At 44.8% G+C, this 23,807-nt stretch overlaps 3 protein-coding genes across 4 annotated transcripts; 1 reads left to right on the forward strand and 2 right to left on the reverse strand.

Annotated features, from left to right (window-relative positions):
• Nucleotides 1-5,463: 5,463 nt before the first annotated feature.
• LOC144888991 (alpha-ketoglutarate-dependent dioxygenase alkB homolog 7, mitochondrial-like) lies at nucleotides 5,464-12,701 on the forward strand. Of its 2 annotated transcripts, XM_078768794.1 has the most exons (5): nucleotides 5,464-6,048; nucleotides 9,316-9,489; nucleotides 10,082-10,203; nucleotides 12,127-12,229; nucleotides 12,461-12,701. In XM_078768794.1, the coding sequence occupies exons 1-5, from the start codon at nucleotides 5,806-5,808 to the stop codon at nucleotides 12,464-12,466; spliced, it is 648 nt and encodes a 215-aa protein (XP_078624920.1). In that variant the 5' UTR covers nucleotides 5,464-5,805; the 3' UTR covers nucleotides 12,467-12,701. The 2 variants fall into 2 exon arrangements, with proteins under 2 accessions (XP_078624920.1, XP_078624919.1); XM_078768793.1 differs by lacking the exon at nucleotides 12,127-12,229.
• Nucleotides 12,702-13,242: 541 nt separating this feature from the next.
• On the reverse strand, nucleotides 13,243-17,510 carry LOC144888996 (uncharacterized). Its single transcript, XM_078768797.1, has 5 exons — nucleotides 17,191-17,510; nucleotides 16,518-16,893; nucleotides 15,430-16,196; nucleotides 14,922-15,210; nucleotides 13,243-13,407 (listed from the first exon to the last, which is right to left on the reverse strand). Exons 1-5 carry the CDS (start codon nucleotides 17,508-17,510, stop codon nucleotides 13,243-13,245), a joined length of 1,917 nt encoding a protein of 638 aa, XP_078624923.1.
• A 1,306-nt stretch (nucleotides 17,511-18,816) lies between these two features.
• Nucleotides 18,817-22,991, reverse strand: LOC144888997 (DNA repair and recombination protein RAD54-like). The gene is made up of 4 exons (XM_078768798.1): nucleotides 22,820-22,991; nucleotides 22,138-22,216; nucleotides 19,121-19,300; nucleotides 18,817-19,026 (listed from the first exon to the last, which is right to left on the reverse strand). Exons 1-4 carry the CDS (start codon nucleotides 22,936-22,938, stop codon nucleotides 18,817-18,819), a joined length of 588 nt encoding a protein of 195 aa, XP_078624924.1. The 5' UTR covers nucleotides 22,939-22,991.
• Between the last annotated feature and the right edge of the window lie 816 nt (nucleotides 22,992-23,807).

Genomic DNA, 23,807 nt, shown 5'->3' on the forward strand with positions numbered 1-23,807 from the left:
TCTTCTATTTCAAAATCCTTTCTTGAATAAATACATTGTAATTCTTTTAAAATAAAGGATTTTTTAAAATTTATTTATTTATTTATTATTATTATTATTACCGCCTTTAATAGGAGGTGTTGTTTCCCTTTCTCCTCCACCACCCCCTCGTTTTAACACTCCTTTCGGACATATAACTGTGACGTCACCACACTCGGGATCCGCCATGTTGGATTGCCAGGAGTTTAAACAAAGCGAAACTACATGTGGATTGTACTATTTTTTAAATGGCGAAGTCTTGCGCTGTATTTTGTTGAATCAGTCGTGACAACAGACAAGATTGGATGTCATATTTATAGACTGCTTACATTTCGTCTTAAGGAAGGGAAACGCGAGAGAGGACCACAGAAAGAATACGCATGCAGTTCCATCGAATTCACCAGGAAACCTAGTTGTAAATTTACATCCTCATAAAAGGAGTTCATGTTTTTCATCTCCAGTTTTATTTTCAACAAATTGACGCATTTAGTTCCACACACCAAACATGTCCCTTTTTTATAATCTCACTATAATTCACCAAATGTCCGTCTGTCTGTTCGAAGATACCGCAAAAACGGCTCAACCGATCGCAACGATATTTTGGGTGGGTATTCCTGAGACCCCTGGGAGTAAAATAGGCTATATTGTTTTTTTAATTTCCCCAATTTTCCAATTTTCCAGTTTTTCCAAACACGATGGAATAATATTTACCGATATGAACAGTGATGTGGCTTTTATGAAAGTCTGCAAATACTGTTTAGATTTTGATGACAATTATGAACCTACCGCGAATGCGGAAGTGGACAGATGACGGCAATGCGGGATTGATAATATCCAAATACAACAGTCATTCAATCGTAATGTTAAATCGTGAAATGTTAATCGTGTTAATCGTTTTGTTAAAGTATCAATTGATGATTGGAATTGAGTGAATACAATTACGATTTTGAATTCGTAATTGTATTCACCCAGCCATACAGAACTTCACATCAGGATTTAAATATTTGTTTATGTCACGAATGTTGTTAAAAGTTCATTTTTTATATTAATGTTATTTCATTTATGATTGGAGTAATGCTGTTTGTAATGAAAAAAGAGATATCGGGTTCAAGTGAATGATGAAATGATGTGACGGTTTCTCCTTTCTAAACGTGAATTCGCGGATCGCCATATGCAGATTCGCCATTGACTGGGTATGGAACACACGTACCTATTTGTTTGCGAACGGGTACGTTTTTCAAGGAAGTCCTTCCCGAACTTGCTGTCCATGTCTGACATGCGACTGAAGGTGCTACAGGAATGTGGAATTTATTGGTTTCATGCTTTAGCATTCGCCATTTCTGTATTGTCTGTTTGATCATGGCCTCCCACCCGTGCAGAGCACGGGTACCTCACTCGTAAAATTAATTTAACATTTCAGTTGTGAGCTGTGAGTTGTGAGTTCCTGTGCCATTGAGAATCCCTGTAGGTGTGTGAACCACTGTGCTGTTGTGAGCTCCTGTGTGATTGAGAACCCCCGTAGGTGTGTGAACCACTGTGTGGTTGTGAGCTCCTGTGTGATTGAGAACCCCTGTAGGCGTGTGACCCACTGTGTGGCTGTGAGCTCTTGTGTTGAGAACCCCTGTGGGTGTGTGAACCACTGTGTGGTTGTGAGCTCCTGTGTGTGATCCATGGTGTGTGAACCACTGTGTGGTTGTGAGCTCCTATGTGTGAACCACGGTGTGTGAACCACTTTGTGGTTTCATTCATTGCATACAAGCAAATCACGCTGCTCGCAAAGTAACGTGTAAGGAGTGAAAGACTTGGGAAAGATGGCTTCTTATTTGTGTCATTGGTGATGTAGCAAGGCTGACCGCGTATGAGAGTGACAGCAGGGGTGTGTTCATCTTACCAATCAGCTGGCTGGTGCTTTGAAATGGACATTGCACTTTGAACCCCCCAATAAATGTAATAACGTCCTGCCCAGGCATCTGTGAGTGTGTGCGCCACGGCCATGTGGTTGGATTAAAGCGGTGGTTGAGGACGAGGACTCATGTTTGCGGTTTGTGTGGTGGGATGAAACATGAGGAGAGCGACGTTTGCTGCTTTGCCTATTTTCCTTACTTGGCTCCAGATGTTTCAAGGTCCGCTCGTGGCTTTCCCGTCGGCAATGCCGGAGGATGCTTGGATTACATTGCAGAGGACAAGGAGACATTTGCGGTCCATTGAGAGGAGACTGTTTCGTAAATAGTTTCCTTTGTGCACAGCACCTGGAATCGTGACCTCTGAATGGGCTTTGGAACCATATACAAAATACATACGCAAAATCTGTCGCGGCCGTATTTATATATATATTTTCCATCTACTTATTACATGCGCAAAAAGTGACCCTTTTTATTTTTTACCATTGTTGCACTCTATGCTTATGTAATATGTAGATAGCCCCTTTGCACTTTTTTGCTATTTTCTGCTACTCCTTCCTTATTACCTGGCTGATTGTTCTGAAACTTGACACATTTAATACAAGACAGTAGCCCACACAATCCATCAGGTTAAGATTTTTAGATTTCGGATAATGGAGGGTCCCTGAAACATCGGAATGCCGACTCATCCCTTGTTTTCCAACCGATTGATCTGAAACCAGATACAACCCTTCAACTCGATGGTCCGCATGATCGCTCGGTCTTCGATTTTTCCATTTTGTATCAGGGCGGCTCCCATAGGATCAGGGAATTGCCAGGGGGGTCCCACAAAAATTCAGAGGTCTGAACTCCAACCTCAAGAAATGACCGTTAGCCTTCTCAGGGCTATTTATGAAACATGTTTTAATGAAACTTTTCTTATAGATGCAATCAACATTTGGGGAAGGCATGAAATATGTAACGATGTTTTTGTTTTTTTGAATTGACCCCCGGTTAATGCCCCAGTGGTTGGGGTTCTTCGGGTCACAGTGGTCAAAGCAGATAAATTTTTTCCTCATATTGGGTCATTCCTGGTGGAATTTTTTTGCTGTCTCTTAAATTTTCTTTAGTTGGGAAGCGTGTGGATTCGAAATGGCGTGGATTCGACTCGAGTTTCGATTATCATTTAATCAGACTTTGTCTAATGGTGGTAATTGAGTGGTGTAATGGTTAGAATGAGTCTGCTCTGAGTCTGGGAGGTCAGTGGTTGATAGCCCCAAACAAATCATACCAAATACTTTTAAAATGGTATGTGCTGCTCCTTTGCTTGAAGCTTCATATTTAAAAAGGACACAGCACGGACAAATAACCATAGGTTGGCAGCCACTGTGCAGGTTGTTTTATTTGGGTTTTTCCGTATACAAGATCGAGGCTCGTGTAAGAGCTAACATTAATCACAAAAAAAAAAACGGACACATAAAATACATTATAAAGGGAGCGGGAGACAAGATGAGGAGAGAGAGGGAAGCACACAAGTACAACATTAGAGAACAGGGACATCGGGAGATCTGTGGGAGGGAGAGGGCTTGGAGGGAGGAGGCATGGGAAAGGGGAGGGGGGGGGGGAGAGGTAGAAAACACATGGACACTGCGAGGACTTCCAGGAAAGAAGTTGGTTTGATGGGCTTTTTGGCCTCCTGTGGTTGAAGTTCCTTTTAAGGAAAGCCATTATTATCATTACTGTTAAGTTTCACATGTATTTTGATGTTTAATGGACATCATTCACGAACTCATCCGCTCTCTTGTTCCACTTCATTTTTGGGGGAAATGCCAGGGGCATAGAAAAGTCCCCTTTATATGGTACTAGCAGGAGTACCCGGCGTTGCCGGGGGGAGGGGGGTGAGGAGGTGGGGGGAGGGAGGGGTGGGAGGAGGCAGGAGAGGGAGGGGTGAGGAATGGAGTGGAATGGGGAGGGGTGCGAGAGGTGAGGGGAGAGGGAGGGGTAAGATATACCACATGTACATATTTGGGGGGGGGGGAAGGGGAGAGGTTGCTTTGATAGGCCCCTCCGTTTTGGGGGAGGTGGATGAGAAGGAGAAAAAATTCTTGTGAACCGTCTTGTTTTTTTGGCCTAAAACACTCACAGACACTCACTGATGAACTTCTGAAAGTTTGACGAAGATCCGTTCAGCCATCTCTGAGAAAAATGGTGACAAACAGACAGACAGACAGACAAACGGCTCTCTTTTATAGTAGATGTGCCATGTGGCAAAGTATAGAAAAGAAGGGACGGGAGACAAGACGTGGCTTTCCGTATTTATATATTTTGTTTGGACTTGGACTGTTTTCTACAACATAGCTTGTAGAAAATGTCGAACAATAGAAATTAATGGACATTCAAAAAATCTCGTGTGCATGCTGGACTACCCTTGTGTTCTTAGGAGGAACCAAATAATGTGAAAACAGGAATTGCATTTTAAAATATCCTGAACAAACATTATAAGCTAGATATCTGGGATCACAAAGCAATCCCCAAGGGTAAACCTCCCCCGGCTTACCCTTCGCGATTGCCCGCGACGTACCCTTGGCCCATGATACAATTATGGCATATTTCTTTCGGACTGCCATATGACCTTGACCTTCAACATTTAGGGATAGAGTGTAAATTAAGAAAAAGTGTTCACATCTATAGTCTCTCCAAAAAACTCAACATCATGAAAATCAGACGAAAATTATTCAAGTTATGATCAAAAAGGTGTTTTTTTGTTAATTAGGTCACAATCCCTAAAAGGCAGGTCAAGGACATTAATCAAATACCAGGTGCATGACTTCAGTGCAGGTGCACTATTGTGATGGAAGAACAACTTGGAAGGCCAAGCGTTCTTTGAGATTCCACGTTGACAAAATTGAGCGATGACAAAAAACACTGGTTTTTTCAAACCGCCATTTGACATTGACCTTTAACCCGGAGGGGAATGATGTTAATTAAGCCTAACTGTGCCTTGCTCTGGGCTAAGGAAGGCAATTTCGTTGAGGTTGAAACAACCTTATTTGATGATGATATGCCTAAAATTGGGTCCTAACCTTAAAATTAGGTCAAGGTCAACTTTTCATATCAACCCACACTTTCTATTCACATTATTGATGCAACAATTCTTTCCGAAAGTGCTCATACATTGGCAGAAGTAGGGAGAAAACCTAAATGGTGGTTTAGTACTCCCAGGGGCGCAAGGCCTTGACCTTTAACCCGGAGGGGTATGATGTAAATTAAACGTAAATTATCCTTGCTCTATGTTATCGAGAGACTAGAGAGGACATTTTCGTTCTGATCGGACAAAAATATCGGACAAGTCGAGTTTTGGTGAAAATGTTAAAATGGCCATAATTAGGTCATGACCTTAAATTAGGTCAAGGTCAAAAAAATCGACCCCACGTGTTTTCGATTCACATTATTGATGCAAAATTAAATTGCGAAAGTCCCAGCCGGCTCAGAGAGACAGCTTGGAAATTCAGAGTGCAGTTTTCATTCCCTCAATTTCACGTCACCCGTCACCATTTTCCGTGTCAGGTCGAGGACGAATACCGAGGACGATGGACGGACATTCCAGAGGTTCGGGTCCAAATCCGAATTTTAGATGTTTGTTTCACACACTCCAATTTATAATCGCAATTGTAAATCTGTCACCGTGGCATGCCCAGTTGAACGGTGTATAGGTGTCACGTAGATTACAGAAGCTGGATTGCCATTACCCGCGTCATTTTGCTTACTGTACGTACTGTATGTAGAGTAATGCCCATTTGTAATGATAGGCGGCTTGCCTGTTGGTGTTGTGTGCGCTTAACCCAAATGGCAGAGGTGTATCACTTCGGACAATATAACTGTGGAAAGAAAGGTACGAACTAGTACTATGACGTGGACTGTTTGCTCCCAGTTAGGCCGCGTGTCTTGGTTAGCGAAGGCTAAAGTGTCACGACCCACCGCTCCCGGACCCTTCGAGCGCCGCCGCTTTGCCGCGCCTTCCGTGCCGCGACCGCCCGACGGGTTCGGTGTCTGTGAGGAGTTCGTGAGTCTGCGAGAGGAGCAGATTTTACTGGACGAAGTGGAGCCTTCGTTTCGGAAAATGAAGTACCAGTTCGACCACTGGGACGATGTGAGCTTATCTCCCTCTGATTTGTGTTATTTACTCGATTTCTTGCTCCGCTCTGACCTTGAGCATTTCGTTATTGAATAAATGACATTTCCTCGTCACATTCGTTATTGATTTCTGTTCAATCTGCCACTTGTTTGACCGCCTCACCCTCTGCACTTCAATCTCCGCCCCCTCTATTTTTCTTTGAAACCCCTCCTCTTTAAAACCTTCTCGCTCTGCCTCTGCACTTCAATCTCCGCCCCCTCTATTTTTCTTTGAAACCCCGCCTCTTTAAAACCTTCTCGCTCCGCCCTCTGCACTTCAATCTCCACCCCCACTGTTTTTCTTTGAAACCCCGCCTCTTTAAAACCTTCTCGCTCCGCCCTCTGCACTTCAATCTCCACCCCCTCTGTTTTTCTTTGAAACCCCGCCTCTTTAAAACCTTCTCGCTCTGCCTCTGCACTTCAATCTCCACCCCCACTGTTTTTCTTTGAAACCCCGCCTCTTTAAATCTTCTCGCTCCACCCTCTGTATTTTATCACGCTCCGCCCTCTCCGTACAGTCCTGCCTTTGATCTTCACAAACTCCACCTTCTGTCAGGTCTCTGATCAGTGCACCCTCTGCATGATCTTTTCATGCTCTACCCCTTGCACAATGTCTGTCTGCTCCCTCTGCCACTGTTTGTACTGCACCATTCGTACTCCTTTCACAGCTGGAAAATGGTCTTTGTTTTCTATACCGCTCTACTTTTATTTCCTGTCTTTGCTACTTCCACCTTTGCCAGGAAATGTTGTTTTGGAACCCATGCATTCATTGTGTTCTTTAACTTCTCAAAGGCTTCCTTTCACAATTTTATTTTGTTGTTTTAAACATGTAAATGAGTGAGCAACATTGGCAATCATTGATAATCCATGTTATATGTCACCTTTCTTCTAATCAAAAATAAAGCATGGAATCAACAATTGCAACAGGGCACACTCACCTCTAAGCTGTGCAGCCTGGATTTGAATCCCGATCCAGCCATAAACTGTCATCCCAGTGTTTCACAGGCAGGTTGAGCCGTCAATGTGTGTAACATTCATCAATGTTCAGCATTTATACACTTATGGTCTTGATTGCAGCCCTTATCTTATTCCTCAGATTTGCAATATCGGTAAGCTTCGTTCGGTACACCAGGTCCTTCACATAACCATATGAAAAAACATCCAGAGGCGTTATGTCCAGCAAACGTGGTGCCCACAGTTTCGGATCGTCGCACCCAATCCATCAATCATTGAAGTGTTCATTGAAGAAATTGTGCACTATAAGACTCCAGTGTGGGGGAGCTCTGTATTGTTGGTAAATGACCTCTTTCCATCAGATCCACCAATTGCGGGAGTACAAGGTTCTCCAACATATTCAGCTAATAATTGTCAGACTTTATAGTGGCTTCAGCAGAGAAGAATGGCCCAATGACTCGGTGATGCATGAGGCCGCACAACACGTTAACCTTTAGGCTGTCATGCTCAAGTTCTCAGACCTCATGTGGAGGCTCAGAGCCCCAAATCATGATATTATGTCTGTTAACTTTCCCAAAACATGGAAGGTTAACTCATTTGAGAAGAGCACGCGTCATGGGAATCCGTCATCTCCGTCTCAGCATTCCAAAATATCCACTGAAAATGTGATTCATCGCATGCAGTCGTCCGGTTTAAGTGAACTTTCCATGTGTACAGCTGCAATCGCGTGTGCAGCACTTCATGTACTGTTGAGCAGTGTAGCTGCAGCTCCATGGTGGCAGTCCTAAAGGACTCATAGAGACTGCGCTCGAACGACTCACAAGTGTGTTCAACATCCTCACCACTCATGCTTGGCTTTCTTCCATAGATCATCCTGAAGCGTTGTTGAACCCATCTAGATGATTTTGTCTTTATAAACCAGGAAACACATTGCGCTGTTTCTTGTGGGGGCACCATATGCAGCAAATGTCATCTACCGTGTATCAGGAGACTCCTGGCACCAAAAAAAAATGTAAATAAAACTTTGAGGAATATTCTTTCACATGCAGCAAACCACATTGTGATATCCCATTTCATCGTTTTTTTATTTATTATGATTTGAATTTGGAATGGTAATTTGTGGAAACCCTGTACTTTGTGCCACATTGTATATAAGTCAACTCTGTGCAGGATAGTTCCTCACTGACCATACCTCTCCCTCCTCCTACCTTCAAAGTCTCCCACTGCCAATTACACTGCAGCAGCATCCCTCTCTGCAGATCTTGTGAAAATAAGCAACTGTTCATCATCCTGTAATGTCCTGTAATGCAGGAAAGAAACAATCCTCAATTTGTATCTCCATAACAAGCAGCTGGCAAACCCTACAATAGTTTATTTCTGTGGTTACCCTCTCATCTCTGGAGCTCCTGGGACTCGCCATCAGCTTTCATCTTTATTGGGCAGATCATATCGCCAAGCGAGCCTCCAAAGCCAGGTGCTGCATTGGAAAATACATGAGTTTCCAACCTTCTGCATGCAAGAAAAGTTTACACGAGACAAATAATGTCAAGAGATTCAGAGGCTACCGGAGGATCCCTCACTTTGCTGTCCTCTGAAGTTGGAGGCCTACAATATGAGGGAGGGAGTAGCTGTGCCACCCTCAAGGCTTTTCTGAAGTCTCATGGAATATGCTTCTCCATAGTAGACCACTGCTACTGCTTTCCATCTTGCCACCCTTAAAGCAATGACGTTTAAGGCCCACCTTGTCATCACCATCTTAGGCCAAAAGTCTGAATGTGAAGGTCAGCTTTTTGTTTATCATGAGCAAGTTAGTGGCGTTGCAGTCTTTAGGTCTATTTTCGGCTTGCTCTTGCTGTCCTCACCTGTCTTTCTAACTGTCACACACATTCTATCAGACTTGCCTTATGACTGTCACCAAGTCTAAACTCGCTGGTCACCTCCATTCACCCCCCCCCCCCCCAGTCACATTTTCTCTCACATATAGAACTTCCCGAATCTGTTGTCTCTTGCCTTTTCTCTCCAGGACCTTCACGTGTGCTGCCTACCTCATGGTGTCCCAATTTTACGACACCGATTGAGACCCTTCCCCCTTTCAACTGAAACTATTCGTACTGTGGTTCATCCTCACTTACATTCTTGTCCCTATTTCCTTCGCCACACTGTCTGTTGACACTTTTGTTCTGCTGTTCCATAAGCTTTGATATCCCTTGTTTAGAAAGTAAAAGCCTGTGGCCAATTTGCACTGCCCTGCAACCGATCTGTATAAACTAATAGGATTTTCTTCTCTTAGGCTATCCATGGCTATCATGAGATAGAGCGGGAGAAATGGAGTGCTGAGGCTGCCTCTCTGTTGCATAGAGTTTGTGAGACAGCATTTGGAACAAGAAGTGAAGTCAGCCCTCTGATCCACATCCTAGATTTGGATGCTCATGGGTACATCAAACCACATGTCGACAGCATCAAGGTGACATTCATTCATTCACCCATTTCTTCTTTGTAAGTAAATGACTAAAGGGGGGCCCGACAGGATGGCCTAGACCGAGAGGTATGCACACTCACCTCTAAGCTGTCTGGCTTGGGTTTGAATCTCATCCCAGCGATAAACTGTCATCCTGGTGGTTCACAGGCAGGGCGATTCGTCAATGGGTGTGCCGTCCCTCTGACGTTAAATGGGCGTCCCATGTGCTGGCATTATTTGGTGGACGTTAAACATGTCATGGTGTCCTTCATGAAGAGCAGATGAGCTATCGCAAGCACCATGGCCAAAATTCAATATTTCTGGCATAACCTTAATTGAACGTCGTCAGGACTGGTTCGTTGAAGATTTGGGACAAGCTTCCCCCGGTCAACCCCACAAGGACGTAGGAATAATTGTGGCCGTTAAAGAAGTAGTAGATGACTGATAGATGGAGTGAAAAGGTGCTTCAACAGGTACAAGACCATTCCTGCCTTTTGTATCATCGGCTCTATTATGCTCTGCTTTAGACATAAGGAAGGAATTTTCCCAGTTAATAAGCAATGTTGGTATCAGCTAAGATGTTCTGGTGTCGATGCAGTTCTGTGGGAACACCATCGCTGGCCTCAGCTTGCTGTCCACCTGCGTCATGCGTTTCGTACATGAAGGAACGGCTGAACAAATGGATATGCTGCTCAAACGGCGCTCCTTTTATATCATGCGGTGAGTAAAATGTTTGCAACTTTGTGCAATAGGCTACCAGTAATAGAAAAATCAACCCCCTGCTTTACCGCGTGATGAGTCTGTGCGAGACCGGACATTTTAAGAGAATCTTCCAGGTCATGGGCTACCCTTCACTCAGCTGCAAATGTTTCAAGGAGCCATCGAGAAAAAAAAAAGTCACAACAAAGATCCATCAGAACCAGTTGATGTGCTCCATCAGATCTTTGTATATATACTTATACCCCACTCCCCATTTTGCTCATACCCTTTGGGACTTGCTAACCTTGCTACCTTGTCGTTTAGCTGGAGCCTCGCAATCGGGATTGACAGGTCGATCCCAGAATCTTCACTCGTCGATCTGAACATTTAAAAAAAAAGTATGGGAAGGGTCGTGGTTGTATGGTGGTTGTATTTGAAACTGCAGTGGCTGTGGGTCGCACACGCAAGCTGCTGGAGAGTTTTTAAAAGAGCTAAATGTGGGCGCACAGGTCAATCAGAAATTATTTGCGTTTAAACGAACTGATTATCCATTAATGATGCAGTTGCTGTACTGCTGTGGCTGCCATACAGTTGTCGGTTGCTCATATCCAAAATGACGAGCGAGAAGCCGGGCCCGTCCAAGAAGGCATCTTTTCGCATTAGCCACCTGCTGGCGAAACATAAGAAACCATTCACCGATGAAGTTAATCAATGAGGCTATGACGGTTACTGCCGACAGCTTGTTTAAAGAAAGAAAAACAACGATGAAATTACGACAGCCATCAAGAGCATGCCACTTCAAAAGTAGCCAAAAGGGTGGAATCGCTGTCCGAGGACATGTCTCATCAAATACTGTGAATTTATCTTTAAAGACATCAGATTGTGAATGTTTCTCATTGCAGTTTGATGCATCGGTATACACAATGGATACGGCCCAGCTGATTGTTTTAATTTGCATAGCATTCAAGACTCAGCAACAACGGACGACTTTCTCTCTTTTGCCACTTAGAGGACAAGAGGCGAGGATGTCTACAACGAATTTTAAAGGTGCACCGACATTGCTGGGTGCCAATGCAGGCCTTATTGCACTTTGCTGAAATGATCATGCATTTGCCTCCTTTGTCAATTAGCACCGTGTTATCCACCAACAAGTGCTAGCGAGCAAGGATATCAACGTTTCTCATGTTATGACAGTTATCAAGATCGTCAACTCAATTATTGCTAGAGCTTGCACCATTGCTCGTTCAAATTGTTACTCGATGAGCTCGATGCCACCTGCAGTGAGCTCATCCTTCATGAAGATGTGAAGTGGTTAAGTCGAGGAAAAGTCCTCCAGAGATTTTTAGATCTGATTCCTGAAAATGTCACCTTTCCTAAATCAAATATAGGCAAAACTTAACGATCTGAATCACGAACTGCAGGGGAGGGACAGGGACTTGTCACACATGATCAGTGCAGTGAATGCATTCAAGTTGAAACAAGGCCTGTGGTCCTCACAGTTAAAGAACAAGGTGACAGGACACTTCCCAAATCTGGAGAAAATCCTACAAAACACCAAAGAAGTGTTCCATAAAAATAAAATTGCATGACCACCTGACGATTGGAAAAGGAATTCAACAGACAATTTCAGGAGGGAGACGAGATGGAAGAAATCGTTTTGTCTCAAATAATTTTCTTGAAGTGGACATTGGAGAACTGAGCAAAATTTCAGCAGGTGTTTGACCAGAGCAGTGGACGTGACATGGAGATAATCACCATGCAAGATGACAGAGCTGAAAGCTAGGTCAAGGGAGAAAGAGTTTTGGGGAATTTCAAACAGAGAGAAGTACCCTCTTCTTACTTCCTGTGCACTCAAGGTGAAGGCCTACTCTAATTCCACATATCTCAGACGATGATTTCATCTGGGAAAAATCCATCTCACAAAGTATCGTCCTTATCTCACAGATGTCCATCTGATGGATTGTATGAGACTGGCCATCTCAAACGAGGACCCAGACTTCAAAGCACTCAGATAGTGTGCAAGCACAGGTGTCACACTAAGAACAAGGTGTGTTATGCATAAGCATATATATATATATATATAGTAAAGTAGAATTTTTTAAGGGGAGATCTTGGGTTGCATTTCGATTCTAAAAGTGATCTTATGTTTAAAAAGGTTGGAAACCACTGGGCTCGACCTAGACCCTTGCATTATGCAAACATTATTCACCTCTCCATGATTGGAGATATGTGTACACTGTGCAAAAGATCATGTCAGTTTTTAATCTCCCTTCCTCAGGGATAAAGTGCGATACAAGTTCACTCACGAAATTCTAAAGAACGAAGAATCCTATTACGAAGGAAAACACATCCCGAGAAGCAGACGGATCGCCATCATTTGCCGGAACTTTCCAGAAGAGAAAACGTGAATCTATGAATTGTGTGAAAAAAAAAGTAAAAATAAAAGATGCAAAAAGAAATTTTATTCCCCCATCGTTTTGGGAAGTATGTTACATTGAACAAATAAATGACAAACCGTTTCAGTCGTTTTACACATTAGTCGACATCATCAAGTTTACCTACCCCTGTCCTCCTCATAGCCCTTTCTCTCCAAAAGGTTCAATAATATAGTTTGATCCTTTTGATGTGGATAGCAAAGGTCAGAATTTGCTAGATTCCTCATCACCAACATCTTAATTCTTCGACTTAGTCTGCCAGCATTGCTCCAAGCTGTCTGCAAGGAGAAGTGGGAAATTTAAACGGCCAACTCAAAACAGCACTTCATTTGCTTTACAGTATGGAGCAGACTTGCAAGTGCAGCGTGACGGCGAACTCTCAACCAAGCCATCGTTATGGCAACTGTGACACAGTAGATCACTTTCACCATTCCAACAATGGTGGAGGTTTGTGATACCATTCGTCAATCCTTTGCCTGGTGGCATGCTGCATTTCTGAGTTTATAAAACAAGTTTCCACCCAAAGTTCTCACTCGGTTCCTGAGGCCTGCGGGAGTGGTTCCACAGGAAGGAATGCAAGCGCTTGCTAAAAATGTAATGCCTTTAGGATAAAGTACACATGGGTTCACACGAGAGTGCGAGTGTCGTGAGAGCGTTGATGGAACACAAAGGAAATGCCGGCATCCCAAGCGGCACGGAGTGCAGTGTCTGGCAGGTGGCGCCTCTCAGCACTGTGCTGCCATTGCGATAGGGCTGACGTACAGTCTGCTTCCGTTGGAGGTGCGCGCACCTGGATGCCGTTCACACAACGACGGCAGCGAAATCTATGGGCAAGGGGAAAGGAGGAGGGGTGTGGTGGAGTTGGGGAAGGAAATGAAGAATTACATTCTTTCATATGATCTTGTACACCTTTCATATATAAGGCAGGGATATTAGAAGACACTATACATAATCATTAATTTGCTAGCATAAATCAATGCAGTATATGCAGAGGAGGAACGACAGACATGCTTTTTATTGGAAGGCAGATGCAGAAGTACATGGAGGAAGAGGAAGAAGTTGTTTCTTGGGTTTGTTGATCTGGAGAAAGCATTCGATACGGTTCCACGCAAAGTAGTGACATGGGCATTGAGTAAGTTAGGAGTGGAGGAATGGTTGATCAGAGTAGTGATGGCAATGTACAAAAGAGCGCGCACAGCTGTAAGGACGAATGACGGGAACAGTGGTGAGTTTGAGGTGAAGGTGGGAGTGCATCAGGGGTTGGTACGAAGTCCACTACTATTTGTAGCTGTGATGGAGGTGCTGGCTCGGAACGTAAAGGAGGGTTTGCCATGGGAGGTGTTGTATGCAGATGATCTGGTGTTGATTGCATAAAGTATGGATGGACTGAAGGAGAAGATGAACAAGTGGAAGGAATGTATGGAGACAAAAGGTCTGAAGGTGAATATGGGAAAGACGAAGGTGATGGCAAGTGGTAAAGCATGTGGTGAGGTGTAAAGAACTGGGAAGTGTGCTTTGTGCAGGAAGGGTGTCGGAGTGAACTCCATTCAATGTACAATGTTAAAGGTGGGCGCGATTCGGAAAATTTTAAGTCCGCTTACCGCTTATCCGCTCCGCCAGCCCGTGTAGTCCGATTCGCTTATCCGCTTCAGCGGCCGAAAATCTTAGCCCGCTTACCGGTTATCCGCTTATCCGCTTCGATTCGATTTTTTAAAAGCGCTTCGACGTTTTTAAAGCGATTTTTGACGTTTCTAAAGGGAATTTAATGCTTTTTAAGCCTAAATAGCCATTTCTAACTACTACAAAGACAAACAAAGCTTTTAAGATCAAAAATATACATTTTTAATTAAATAAAATTTATTCAAAATTTATTGAAATAAAGTTTTCCACTCGACTCTACTCTACTCTACAGTTAATTTAAATATAATTTTAATATATGCAAGTTACATTGAAGAAAAATCAATTTGCCCGTCCTTTCTTTGACAAGAGAGTCTACTAGTCAACAGACTAGCAGTCTGTTGACTAGTCCTCGTCTTCCTCCTCCACCTTGTGGGCCTTCTTGAGGATTTGGAGGTTGCCCTTCATGAAGACGAGGGCCTCGAAGTTCGGTGCAGCCAGGGCCGACCTCTTAGGCCTGAGGATGTCCGACCCGTAGCTGAACACGCGCTCGACCGAGGCAAAGCTCGGGAGCGGCGTGTTATGCCTGAGAAATAGAGTTACCCAAGCATCATGGAACTCGAGCGGGAAGAGATTGGGCGAGAGCCCCGGGTTCCCCCTCAGCGGCTTCCTCGACCAGTTGTTGACCTCTTCCCTGATCTTCTCCTCGAGGTTCTCCTCCTGCTGCCCCTCCTCCATGGCGAACAGGTAATCCGTACTGCTCGAGCCAGGCTGGGGTCCCTGCTGGGGGGCAGGGTCCAGGTGCTCGTCAGGCAGGACGAGGGCGAGCAGGTCCCTGATGAGCTTGTCCCTCACCAGGTCGCAGATGGCGTCGTTGTTCTGCCTCCTGCAGATGGCCCTGACCGTGGCGAGCTTGTGCTGGGGGTGCAGCGCCGTGGCCATCAAAAGGTCCATGTCCACGAAGAGGTGGCTGAACCTGAAGTAAAAGAAAAGTTATAAAACAAATGTCAAATAATTTCAGATTTGTAAATTGAAAAATTAAATGTCATTCAACTGATTTTAATTCATTTCAAATGAATCATTAGACCGGCAAGGATTTTTTAATCATTTAATAATAATATAATATAAGAAGAAAGAAGCACTTATTAATTTTCAACTCGTTGTGATAAAATATAATAATAATATAAGAACTAACCTGCCGTCAAAGCCCTTTGTTCCCTTCCTGGCGCAGGACGGCTGCTGGAGGAGGCTGGCCACCAGGTTCTGGGCGTGGACGATGCTGCCGTCGATGGACAGCGCCTCCAGGGAGTCCTTGAGCACCTGGAGGTGGGGGAGAAGGCACCCCATGTAGGCCTTCTCCTCGCCCTGGAGTACGTCTAGGCAGGCGGCGAGGGGGGCGGTCACCTTGACGTACTCCGACCAGATCTGCACGTCATCCTCCGTGATGTGCGGCAGGGGGTGGGGGTGCTGCCGCTGACAGATCTGGTTCAGGTTGTTCCTCTTGTCCATGTCAAGCACCTCGGTCAGCAGGCACTTGTAGGCGTCGTGGCTAGAGTTCCACCTGGTGACGCCGGGGGTCACAAGCTTCTTGCCCAGGGCCGTCTTAATGTCATTGGCGGTCACTGTCTTCCTGTTCTGGGCGTTCCACAGGCCCTGGGCCTTGGCGGCCGGCTTGGTGAAGGCCGGCCTGGGCTGGGCGCTCCAGCCGGGCACCTTCTCGACGTCCCTGGAGGCCAGCAGGTTCACTGTGTGTGCCGCACAGCGGCGATGCTTGGGGACGTGCACCACCTCTTCCTGCTGGTCCACCTCCTCCAGGGCGTCCACCACGAGGATGGTGTTGGTCTGCACCACCTCTGGGTCCACCTCCACCACGTCTAGCTGCTCGTCATCGCGCCCGAGGGCCCCGTAGTGATTCAAGGCGCTGATGTAGTTGGCGTCGTTGTCAGTGGTGGTGCTGACAACCTGAAAAGCAAAATACTGTTTTAAAACAAAGTTTATTTTCATTTTTCACTTACAGTTAATATTAAAAGTTTTAAAACTTAAAATGAATTGTTTTAGCAAAATATAATGTGTATTAGGTGACGTATTACTGTAATACGTCACTTAATACACATTATACTTTGCTAAAACAATTCATTTTAAGTTGCCTGAATAATCTAATTAATCTTGACTATTATATTTAAACACTGTCATAAAAAACGCATACTTTTATTGTTAATTGTAATCTATTGAAAATAAATTTTGTAAACAATTTTAAATTCTAAAACTACAGAGTTTACACACCTTTCTTTTGATGCCGAAGTCATCGTGCAGCTCGGAGATTGCCTCTGCCAGGTACTGGCCCGTCTGGCTGACGGTGATCTCCTTAATCCCGAGGACGGCGGACTGCCCCTCGAAGGTGACCCTCTCCAGCCAGGTCACCGTCATCCCCAGGAAGGCCCTGTTGCTTGCCGACCAGCTGTCGGCCGTGGTGGCGACGAACTCCTGTTTGGCGAGGAGGTCCGTCAGGTCGGCCTTGGCCTGGTCCCCCATCGCCCTGATGTCCCGAGTGAGCTTCCGCCGGGAGGGGACCTTGAACTGTGGGCAGGCGTACGCCCACAGGGCCCTGTTGTGCTCGTTGTCTGTCTCCGAGGCGGGCTTCATGCAGCCAATGAAGGACCTGAATTATATATTATATCAATTTATTATAAATTGATATAATGAATGAAAACTCTTAACAATTTATATGTCTCATATAAATTATTTATATGAGACATATAAATTGTTGAAAGATATTTTTGAACAGTCAAAAAAACTTTAACATTGAATTTATAATTATTAACGTGCCTCCGATTGAATCCGATAAATTCCGATTAAATCGGAATAGAACGGACCGATTTATTCCGAAGTTATTAATATATTCTTACTTTAAGTTGACAAATGAAAATGAGTTTAATTAAAATATAAAATTACCTACCTATAGTAAAGGTCGAGACACCTCTTCTGGCTGAACTTCTCCTTGAAGGTCTCCTCGATGCTGGCCTGCCTCCTGGCGCCGGCCATGTCCTGGAAGGACTTGTGGCGGCCGGGTCTGCTGCCGCCGTCGAGGGCCGCCTTGAGGTCGTTGTGCTGGGCATTGTGGTACCTCTGGTAGTGCACCTTCAAGTTTGAACTTGATCCGGGCTGGGCTTTGAGTGTCTTTGAGCACTTGGTGCACGTGGCCTTGCTGTCCACGACCTTGAAGAAGGGGGCGATGTGCCTCCACTTCTGGCTGAGGCTGGAATTGTCTGTGTCCATTGTCACGTTGATCTCAGCCGACTCGATTGAGTCCAGCGACATCCTGCTCTCGCTGCGCGTGAGCTGAGGGGTCAGGGCGCAGATCTCCTGACTGTCCTCCACGTCCCCCATCATGTTGACCGCCGAGTTGTGGATGTCGCTGTGCTGGGACTGCTGGTTTGCGTCGCTCGTGTGCCTGTCCCTGGCACTGCCGCTGGGCTGGAGAGTCAGAAATCTCTCCATCTTGACGTTATTGCCGCTCTAGCGTCCAATAAAATATTCAGTTTTCACTTATTATTCACTTAAATAAATATTCACAATTCTAGAGTAACGGCTCAGGCTAACAGCTGATTTGGCGAATTGCGATGCGCTTTAATTTTTCGGTAGTCCGCTTACGCTTATCCGCTTCGGTTTCCGGGGGTTGTTCCGATTCGCTTATCCGCTTCGAAAACGTTAGTCCGCTGCAGCGGATAAGCGGATAAGCGGACTTTCGAAGCGGACCACCCACTTTTGTACAATGTGCGCTGAGTGGGTTCATCAAAAATGTAGTGGTCTGAGAGGGTCATTAACCAGTGTGGCAATTACATTCAAGTGTAAGGTGTGCACAGAGGGAGCTGCAGATGGAGGAAATGTTGAGTTGGATCTTGGAGATGGCGTGAAGCTGGAAGGTGTGAAAACATTTTGCTACCTCAGAGACATGCAGAATGGAGAAGGTGGATCAGACTCGGCAATGGATGCTGGAGTGAGATGTGCATGGAAGAAGTTTCGAGAACTGAGTGGCGTGCTGATGAGGAGGGGAGTGTCGTTGAAGCTGAAGGGAAAGGTGTATGCTGCATGTGTGAGAAGTGTTATGATTTATGGGAGCGAGACATGGGTAATGAACGTAGAGCAACAACGAAGGCTGGAATGGGTGGAAATGCGAATGGTTCGGTGGATGTGTGGAGTATCGTTGAGAGAAAGGAAGACAAATGATGAATTGCGAAAGATGATGGGAATAGAGCCTGTGATGGATGCTGTGAAGAGAAAGAGGTTCAGATGGTTTGGTCATGCGTTGAGGATGGATGAAAGTGACTGGTTGAGGAGAGTGATGGAAATGAATGTAGAAGGAAGTAGAGGACGGGGAAGACCGAGAAAGACTTGGCTGAAGATGGTGGAAGAAGAAATGCGGGCAAGGGGGTTAACAAGGGGAGATGCAGAAAATAGGGCAAAATGGAGAGGATTGTCATGGGGACCACAAGGCTAACCCCTGCTCCAGCAGGGAAAATGGCCTTAAAATGCCTGTTGTGTTGTTGTTGTATATGGCATTCAACTCCAGGGTCCCAGTATCTTAAGCCAAGTGTGCAGATGGGAAAGGAGTGGAATGAGGAACGAACTTGTCGTGAGTGTCGCTCGTGGTTTCTTCATCGAGTACAAATAGGTCGCGAAGTTCACCCTGTGTAAAGTGCCGCTCAACATCCATCTCCTTATCCACCACGCAACTACTCAGAGCCTTCTTGTGAGTCTGACGTTGCAAAACCTTTTCCTCTATGGTCCCAGTCTGCAGTATCAGGAAGTGACCAACACAAGTCATCCAATAATGCCATTGCCACATTGAAAATACTTTTATTCCATTGACGTGCACGAATCCTTACCGATACGAGGCGGTACACGAAGCACGTTTTCTTCTGTCCGTCATGCCACACCCGCGCCATGGCCTGCTCGTCGTTTGCTGGATTCCAGTCGGGATCAAACATGATCAGGCGGTTTGCTCCAATTAGGTTCAAACCACAACCGCCAGCTTTGCTGCTCAACATGAATATAAATTCTGGACTCTGCTTGGGCAGTGTGACAGTATAAACCCCAACAAGTCAGTCTTTACATAGAAACAATACAGTGCCATCATCGTCTTGTTCACCTAGATCACCGAGCGATTTATGAAGCATTAGTGGTCAAAATTTGGACAGCCAAGACATACTTTCATAAAGTGGTACTCTTTCTTTTTAACTTATACTACCAATATTCATTAAATGGACTGCAGTGCAACTTGATTTTATTTAATACATGATGGTGGCCCATGGAAAAGTGAGGTAACAAACTGACAGTGGTGACAAGGAGCCATAGTTTTACAAAAAACAAGGAAATGAAGAAATGGGCAAAGAGGAGGAAAAATGATAACCTGCAAGTAATAGGGTTGAGATAGGTATGATTCATGGAGGTAGAAAAGATAATGGGTAGGGGACAGAGAGAATGGCATGAGAAGGTGGTGACCAGCCTGTTTGAAGCTCTCAAAGGAAGAGTGAGGTAAAAAACCTCAGGAAGGTGTTTCCACAAATCACAGAAAAGTAAACCAAAGGATTGGAGGTGTGCGGTGAAAGTGCATTTTGAGAGTCTTAACACCGTATTGTACCGTAAAATACCCCTATCCTACTGACAGACAGACTACAGCTGTGTGACTCTCTGCTGATCCCGTAGATTATTTTGTGGGTCACAGGGAAGAGCAGTACACCAGGAGCTACAGACCAAGCCCTTGTAGACTGATTTTCTCTTCAAGAAATTGTCCACAACATCCAAATGATTACTTGCAATCATTGCTTCTGGGTTCTCCTGAATGGACAGTCGAGTCGGTTAAACAATCACAATAATGGAGGCTCTGACTCCTGGTTAACATGTAGGCCTAAGCTGATGATCTTGCCATTTTGGGATCACATGCAGGCAAGACATTTGAGAAAGTTGAAGACACTAAGCAAAGATGTTGCAACAATGAGCCTCTACTACCACCAACGGTGCGACTGTCTCAATGTTCAGAAAACAGCATACTCCGTCTTCCATCTGCAGGATAGCAAAGCAAGGAGACAGCTGAAAGTCAAGCTGAACAACATCCCTCTCTCCTTCCCTCAGATACTTACTTACCTTTGTGTGCAACTCTATTGGGCTGTGACCCTCTGGCAGCATACAGAAAAGGTAGCAGTAAAAGTAGCTGCAAGACTCAAATTGATCCACAAACTCTGTGGCAATGACTTCTCTACCCTCCAAGCCTCAACACTCACATTAATATATGCCCCTGCAGAATACTGTCTCTGCTTCGGACAAAAGCCTTCACACAAAAAAGGCTGACGTGCAGCTCAACATATCTGAGGGCTAACAGTCAGTCAACAGCCCACTCCCTCCCAGTACTTGCTGGCATTCACCACCATCACGTCAAGCATCTAGCTACTAAAAGACATGCAGCACCCAAAGCTTCTAACATCTCAGGACACCCACGTCAATAAGTCTTTGAAGAATTCCCCCCCCCCCCCCCCTCCCTCTTGCCAAACAATTGAAAAGCAGGAAGACCTTTATGAGAGAGGCCAACCCCACATCACTTCAGATGATGGGTCTGGCAGGCACACATGGCACATTAACTAGTGGTGACCGAACCAACCTGAAGGCCATCTACAATATCTCTCCACCTCCACTAAACCTCCAGGATGTGACATGTCCCTGAAGGAATGGTGCCGCTTGAACCAGCTTCGAACTGGCGTTGACCAGTTTAGCAGCAACAAGTTCACCTGGGGACCTGCGGAATCGCCTTCATGCGAGTGTGGTAACCTCCAGATTACAGACAATCTAGTGCAGGACTGCCAAACTCACAACCTGTAAAAGGGGATATGTGCCAGGAGCTACAAAGCATAATGTCACGTGCCCACGATTGGCAGAGTACAGCAACTTTTATTTCATCTATCCCACGCCTGAGCCATATGAAAGAAGAATGAGGTTTCAAAGACTCATTCCATTTGTCAGACCAGTATAAAACAATTCCAGATCAACAGAGAGTCAGACAGCTCCTGTCTGCCTGCCAGTGGGATGGCGGTACTTTATGGCACAATGCAGTCATCTGTAAAATGGAAGAGAGGGTTGTGCAGAGCATCAGAGAAGTCGTGCATTATTATGTGGAACCTCATGCATAAATATGCAGCTTTACCATGCAATAATTTTCTTTTATTAAAATGGACCAGTGTCATTAAAAAGGAGACATTTATGCAACATAAACCATACCCCACAGACTATATAGGCTCTCTTCACCCACCATGTCCATCAGCTCACATTTCACTGCTTCACATGGCCCAGCCTCATTAAGGCTTCTTTGTAACATTTTCGATTCTGCATATGGTTAAAAGGCAACAGGACAGCCTGCTGGCAACTCAATGATAAACATAATTGACTGTGAACAAAACACAAGGCTGAGCACACCATCCTTCAGATGGGATGTTTGGTCAGCTGTCCTTGCCTCGTCTGTAGTGTGGCTGTTAAAAAAAATCTTAGTATTTTCCTTAAACAACATGTCCTTGGACCAAATTTATTGGATGGGTGAAACTTAGGATTGATCACACTAACTCAGTGTGACCCTTCCTGATATATCATCATCATGGAAGCTGCATTAGCTTGCTGTTTTAAATTGAAGAGGAAGCGAACAATTTAACATCAATGCCTCATTCGGACCACTTAATCTGCACCCAGCTTGGCCTCCAACTTGGTGGGAAATATGAAGCTTTGGGCCCAAACTTCCAATCTGAAATCATAGGATTAAAGAGACTCAAATTCTCCTTTTTTTCTCCCAAGTTAAAATTCTTATCAGAAGTGGACATTTTCACGAATGAAGGAAGTGAATCATTTTAGTGAGGTGGCGTACCGAGGGATTGTTGAAACGCTCCACCACCTTGGCTCGCTTTTTGATGGACATGCTCCCATCGAGTCGTACGTACAGATACCTATGAGGTTCAGCAGAAAGTTAGTGCTGACTTAATCACAAGCAATAATTTCATTAATTTATACTTCCTGCTATACAATTTATTTTCCCGACCATATAGCATTTAAACCGATGTTGAAGTTGACAGCAGAATTTGTGCGATTTTAAGGCAGAATTGCCGATCCCCTTTTCAAGTCTTACGAACTGGCTGGCTAGGCCTAACATTCAACCAAGTTTGCAGGAATGTGGAATTGGTTCACGATATAGGTGATATCTCACCTACTCTTTGAAAAAGAAAACGTGCAATCTTCTATGTCCACCAACTAATGCTAGCAGACGGGACTCCCAGTTTAACGGCAATCCGAGGGAAGGGACACACATCGATGATTCGCTCTGCATGTTTTTTATCCATCCTACTTCTCCAATATATCTTCTTTGATTATTGATTTTCACACCATTTGTGAGCGTAACACTGCGGAAGCAAAAAACACGAGCTCATTGACGTCTAAATAACTTGAGCTCTTCCTTGGCAATTTTCATTACAGCATTTACTCAATTCTAACAAGCTTAGAAACTGGAACACAATTAAAAGGTGTTGAAAATAGATCTCTGAATGTGTACTCACTTCCGAGCAGTACATAATCTTTCAAACAGGTCCAGAGTTTGTGTGTAGTTTGAGACCAAGATAACCTTGTCACTGGTTGAGGAGCAAGTAACTGCCAGGATGTAATCCAAGACTGACATTTTTGCTGAGGAGGAAGCATCATGAAAACAGCAAAGAATGAATAAACAAACAAATAACACAATATAATCATCCTACTATTAATTTTCCATTGGTCATTGGTTTGACGCCAATGCAAAATTTTTTTATTACGGACCCTAGGCATCAAAAAGCTACCTGTAATCGAACAAACAGTTTCAAATTAAGCACCTCACCACCAATAGGGCAATTGTATTGCATCAGATGTGGCAATAAATACGAATTTTTGCTCCCAGCTTGCTGGCCCAATGACAGAAGACGCCATTTGCATTTTTTCCGCCTCCATTCCTACCCCATTCAGAATCCCGTGTGGGCACAGGCAACTAGCTAATACAATATAATAAATATTGTAATGTTTATAGGGGGAAGGCAATGAAATACCTTAGTCCAGGTAGAAGTGTACAGATTACCATGATCTGAGTGTCGTGTAAGAACACCTTGGTGAAAATAAGTCACCTCTGTGTGTTCGGATTAAGTGTGACGTGTGGCCATACGGACGATGGCTCTTGTGCTGGGTAACTTAGGGAATAAGAATAAATCCCCCTGTCCGCCCTACCTCTTGTGATCTGACCTTTGTGGTTATAATAAATCGACCTGCGATAAGTCGAGGGCTGTCAGGAAACGAACTCGGGCATATTACAACACCGACATGCCCGGCAGATACCCATCACATTTGCCGATCGGCAAGGGATCCCCGCCCCCGAATGTTCTCGATGGGCGTCCAGAAGGGCCGCGAGGACCCGCCCCAAAGGGAATGATTGGTCATGGCCATGGACTGAAGTGGTGGGGCACGGGGATTGGTTTGAGTGTGACATCAGCGAAAAGAGGGGAGGGTGCGTTTCTTTCTCTTTCT

Source organism: Myxine glutinosa, unplaced genomic scaffold (assembly GCF_964187855.1).
Source record: "Myxine glutinosa unplaced genomic scaffold, kmMyxGlut1.1 SCAFFOLD_479, whole genome shotgun sequence".
In the NCBI taxonomy this organism is placed as follows: domain Eukaryota; kingdom Metazoa; phylum Chordata; class Myxini; order Myxiniformes; family Myxinidae; genus Myxine; species Myxine glutinosa.

Excerpts from the sequence above, each read along its gene's own strand:
- LOC144888991 (XM_078768793.1), top strand. The coding sequence starts at position 5,806 with ATGACGTGGACTGTTTGCTCCCAGTTAGGCCGCGTGTCTTGGTTAGCG. Across the intron at positions 6,049-9,315 it reads AGTTCGACCACTGGGACGAT|GCTATCCATGGCTATCATGA; the intron begins GTGAGCTTATCT and ends TTCTTCTCTTAG. Across the intron at positions 9,490-10,081 it reads CACATGTCGACAGCATCAAG|TTCTGTGGGAACACCATCGC; the intron begins GTGACATTCATT and ends GTGTCGATGCAG.
- LOC144888996 (XM_078768797.1), bottom strand. The coding sequence starts at position 17,510 with ATGGACACAGACAATTCCAGCCTCAGCCAGAAGTGGAGGCACATCGCC. Across the intron at positions 16,894-17,190 it reads TGTCTCGACCTTTACTATAG|GTCCTTCATTGGCTGCATGA; the intron begins GTAGGTAATTTT and ends TATATAATTCAG. Across the intron at positions 15,211-15,429 it reads ACAAAGGGCTTTGACGGCAG|GTTCAGCCACCTCTTCGTGG; the intron begins GTTAGTTCTTAT and ends CTTTTACTTCAG.
- LOC144888997 (XM_078768798.1), bottom strand. The coding sequence starts at position 22,938 with ATGTCAGTCTTGGATTACATCCTGGCAGTTACTTGCTCCTCAACCAGT. Across the intron at positions 19,301-22,137 it reads AGCGTTTCAACAATCCCTCG|AGTCCAGAATTTATATTCAT; the intron begins GTACGCCACCTC and ends CTGCCCAAGCAG. Across the intron at positions 19,027-19,120 it reads TCGTGTACCGCCTCGTATCG|ACTGGGACCATAGAGGAAAA; the intron begins GTAAGGATTCGT and ends CTGATACTGCAG.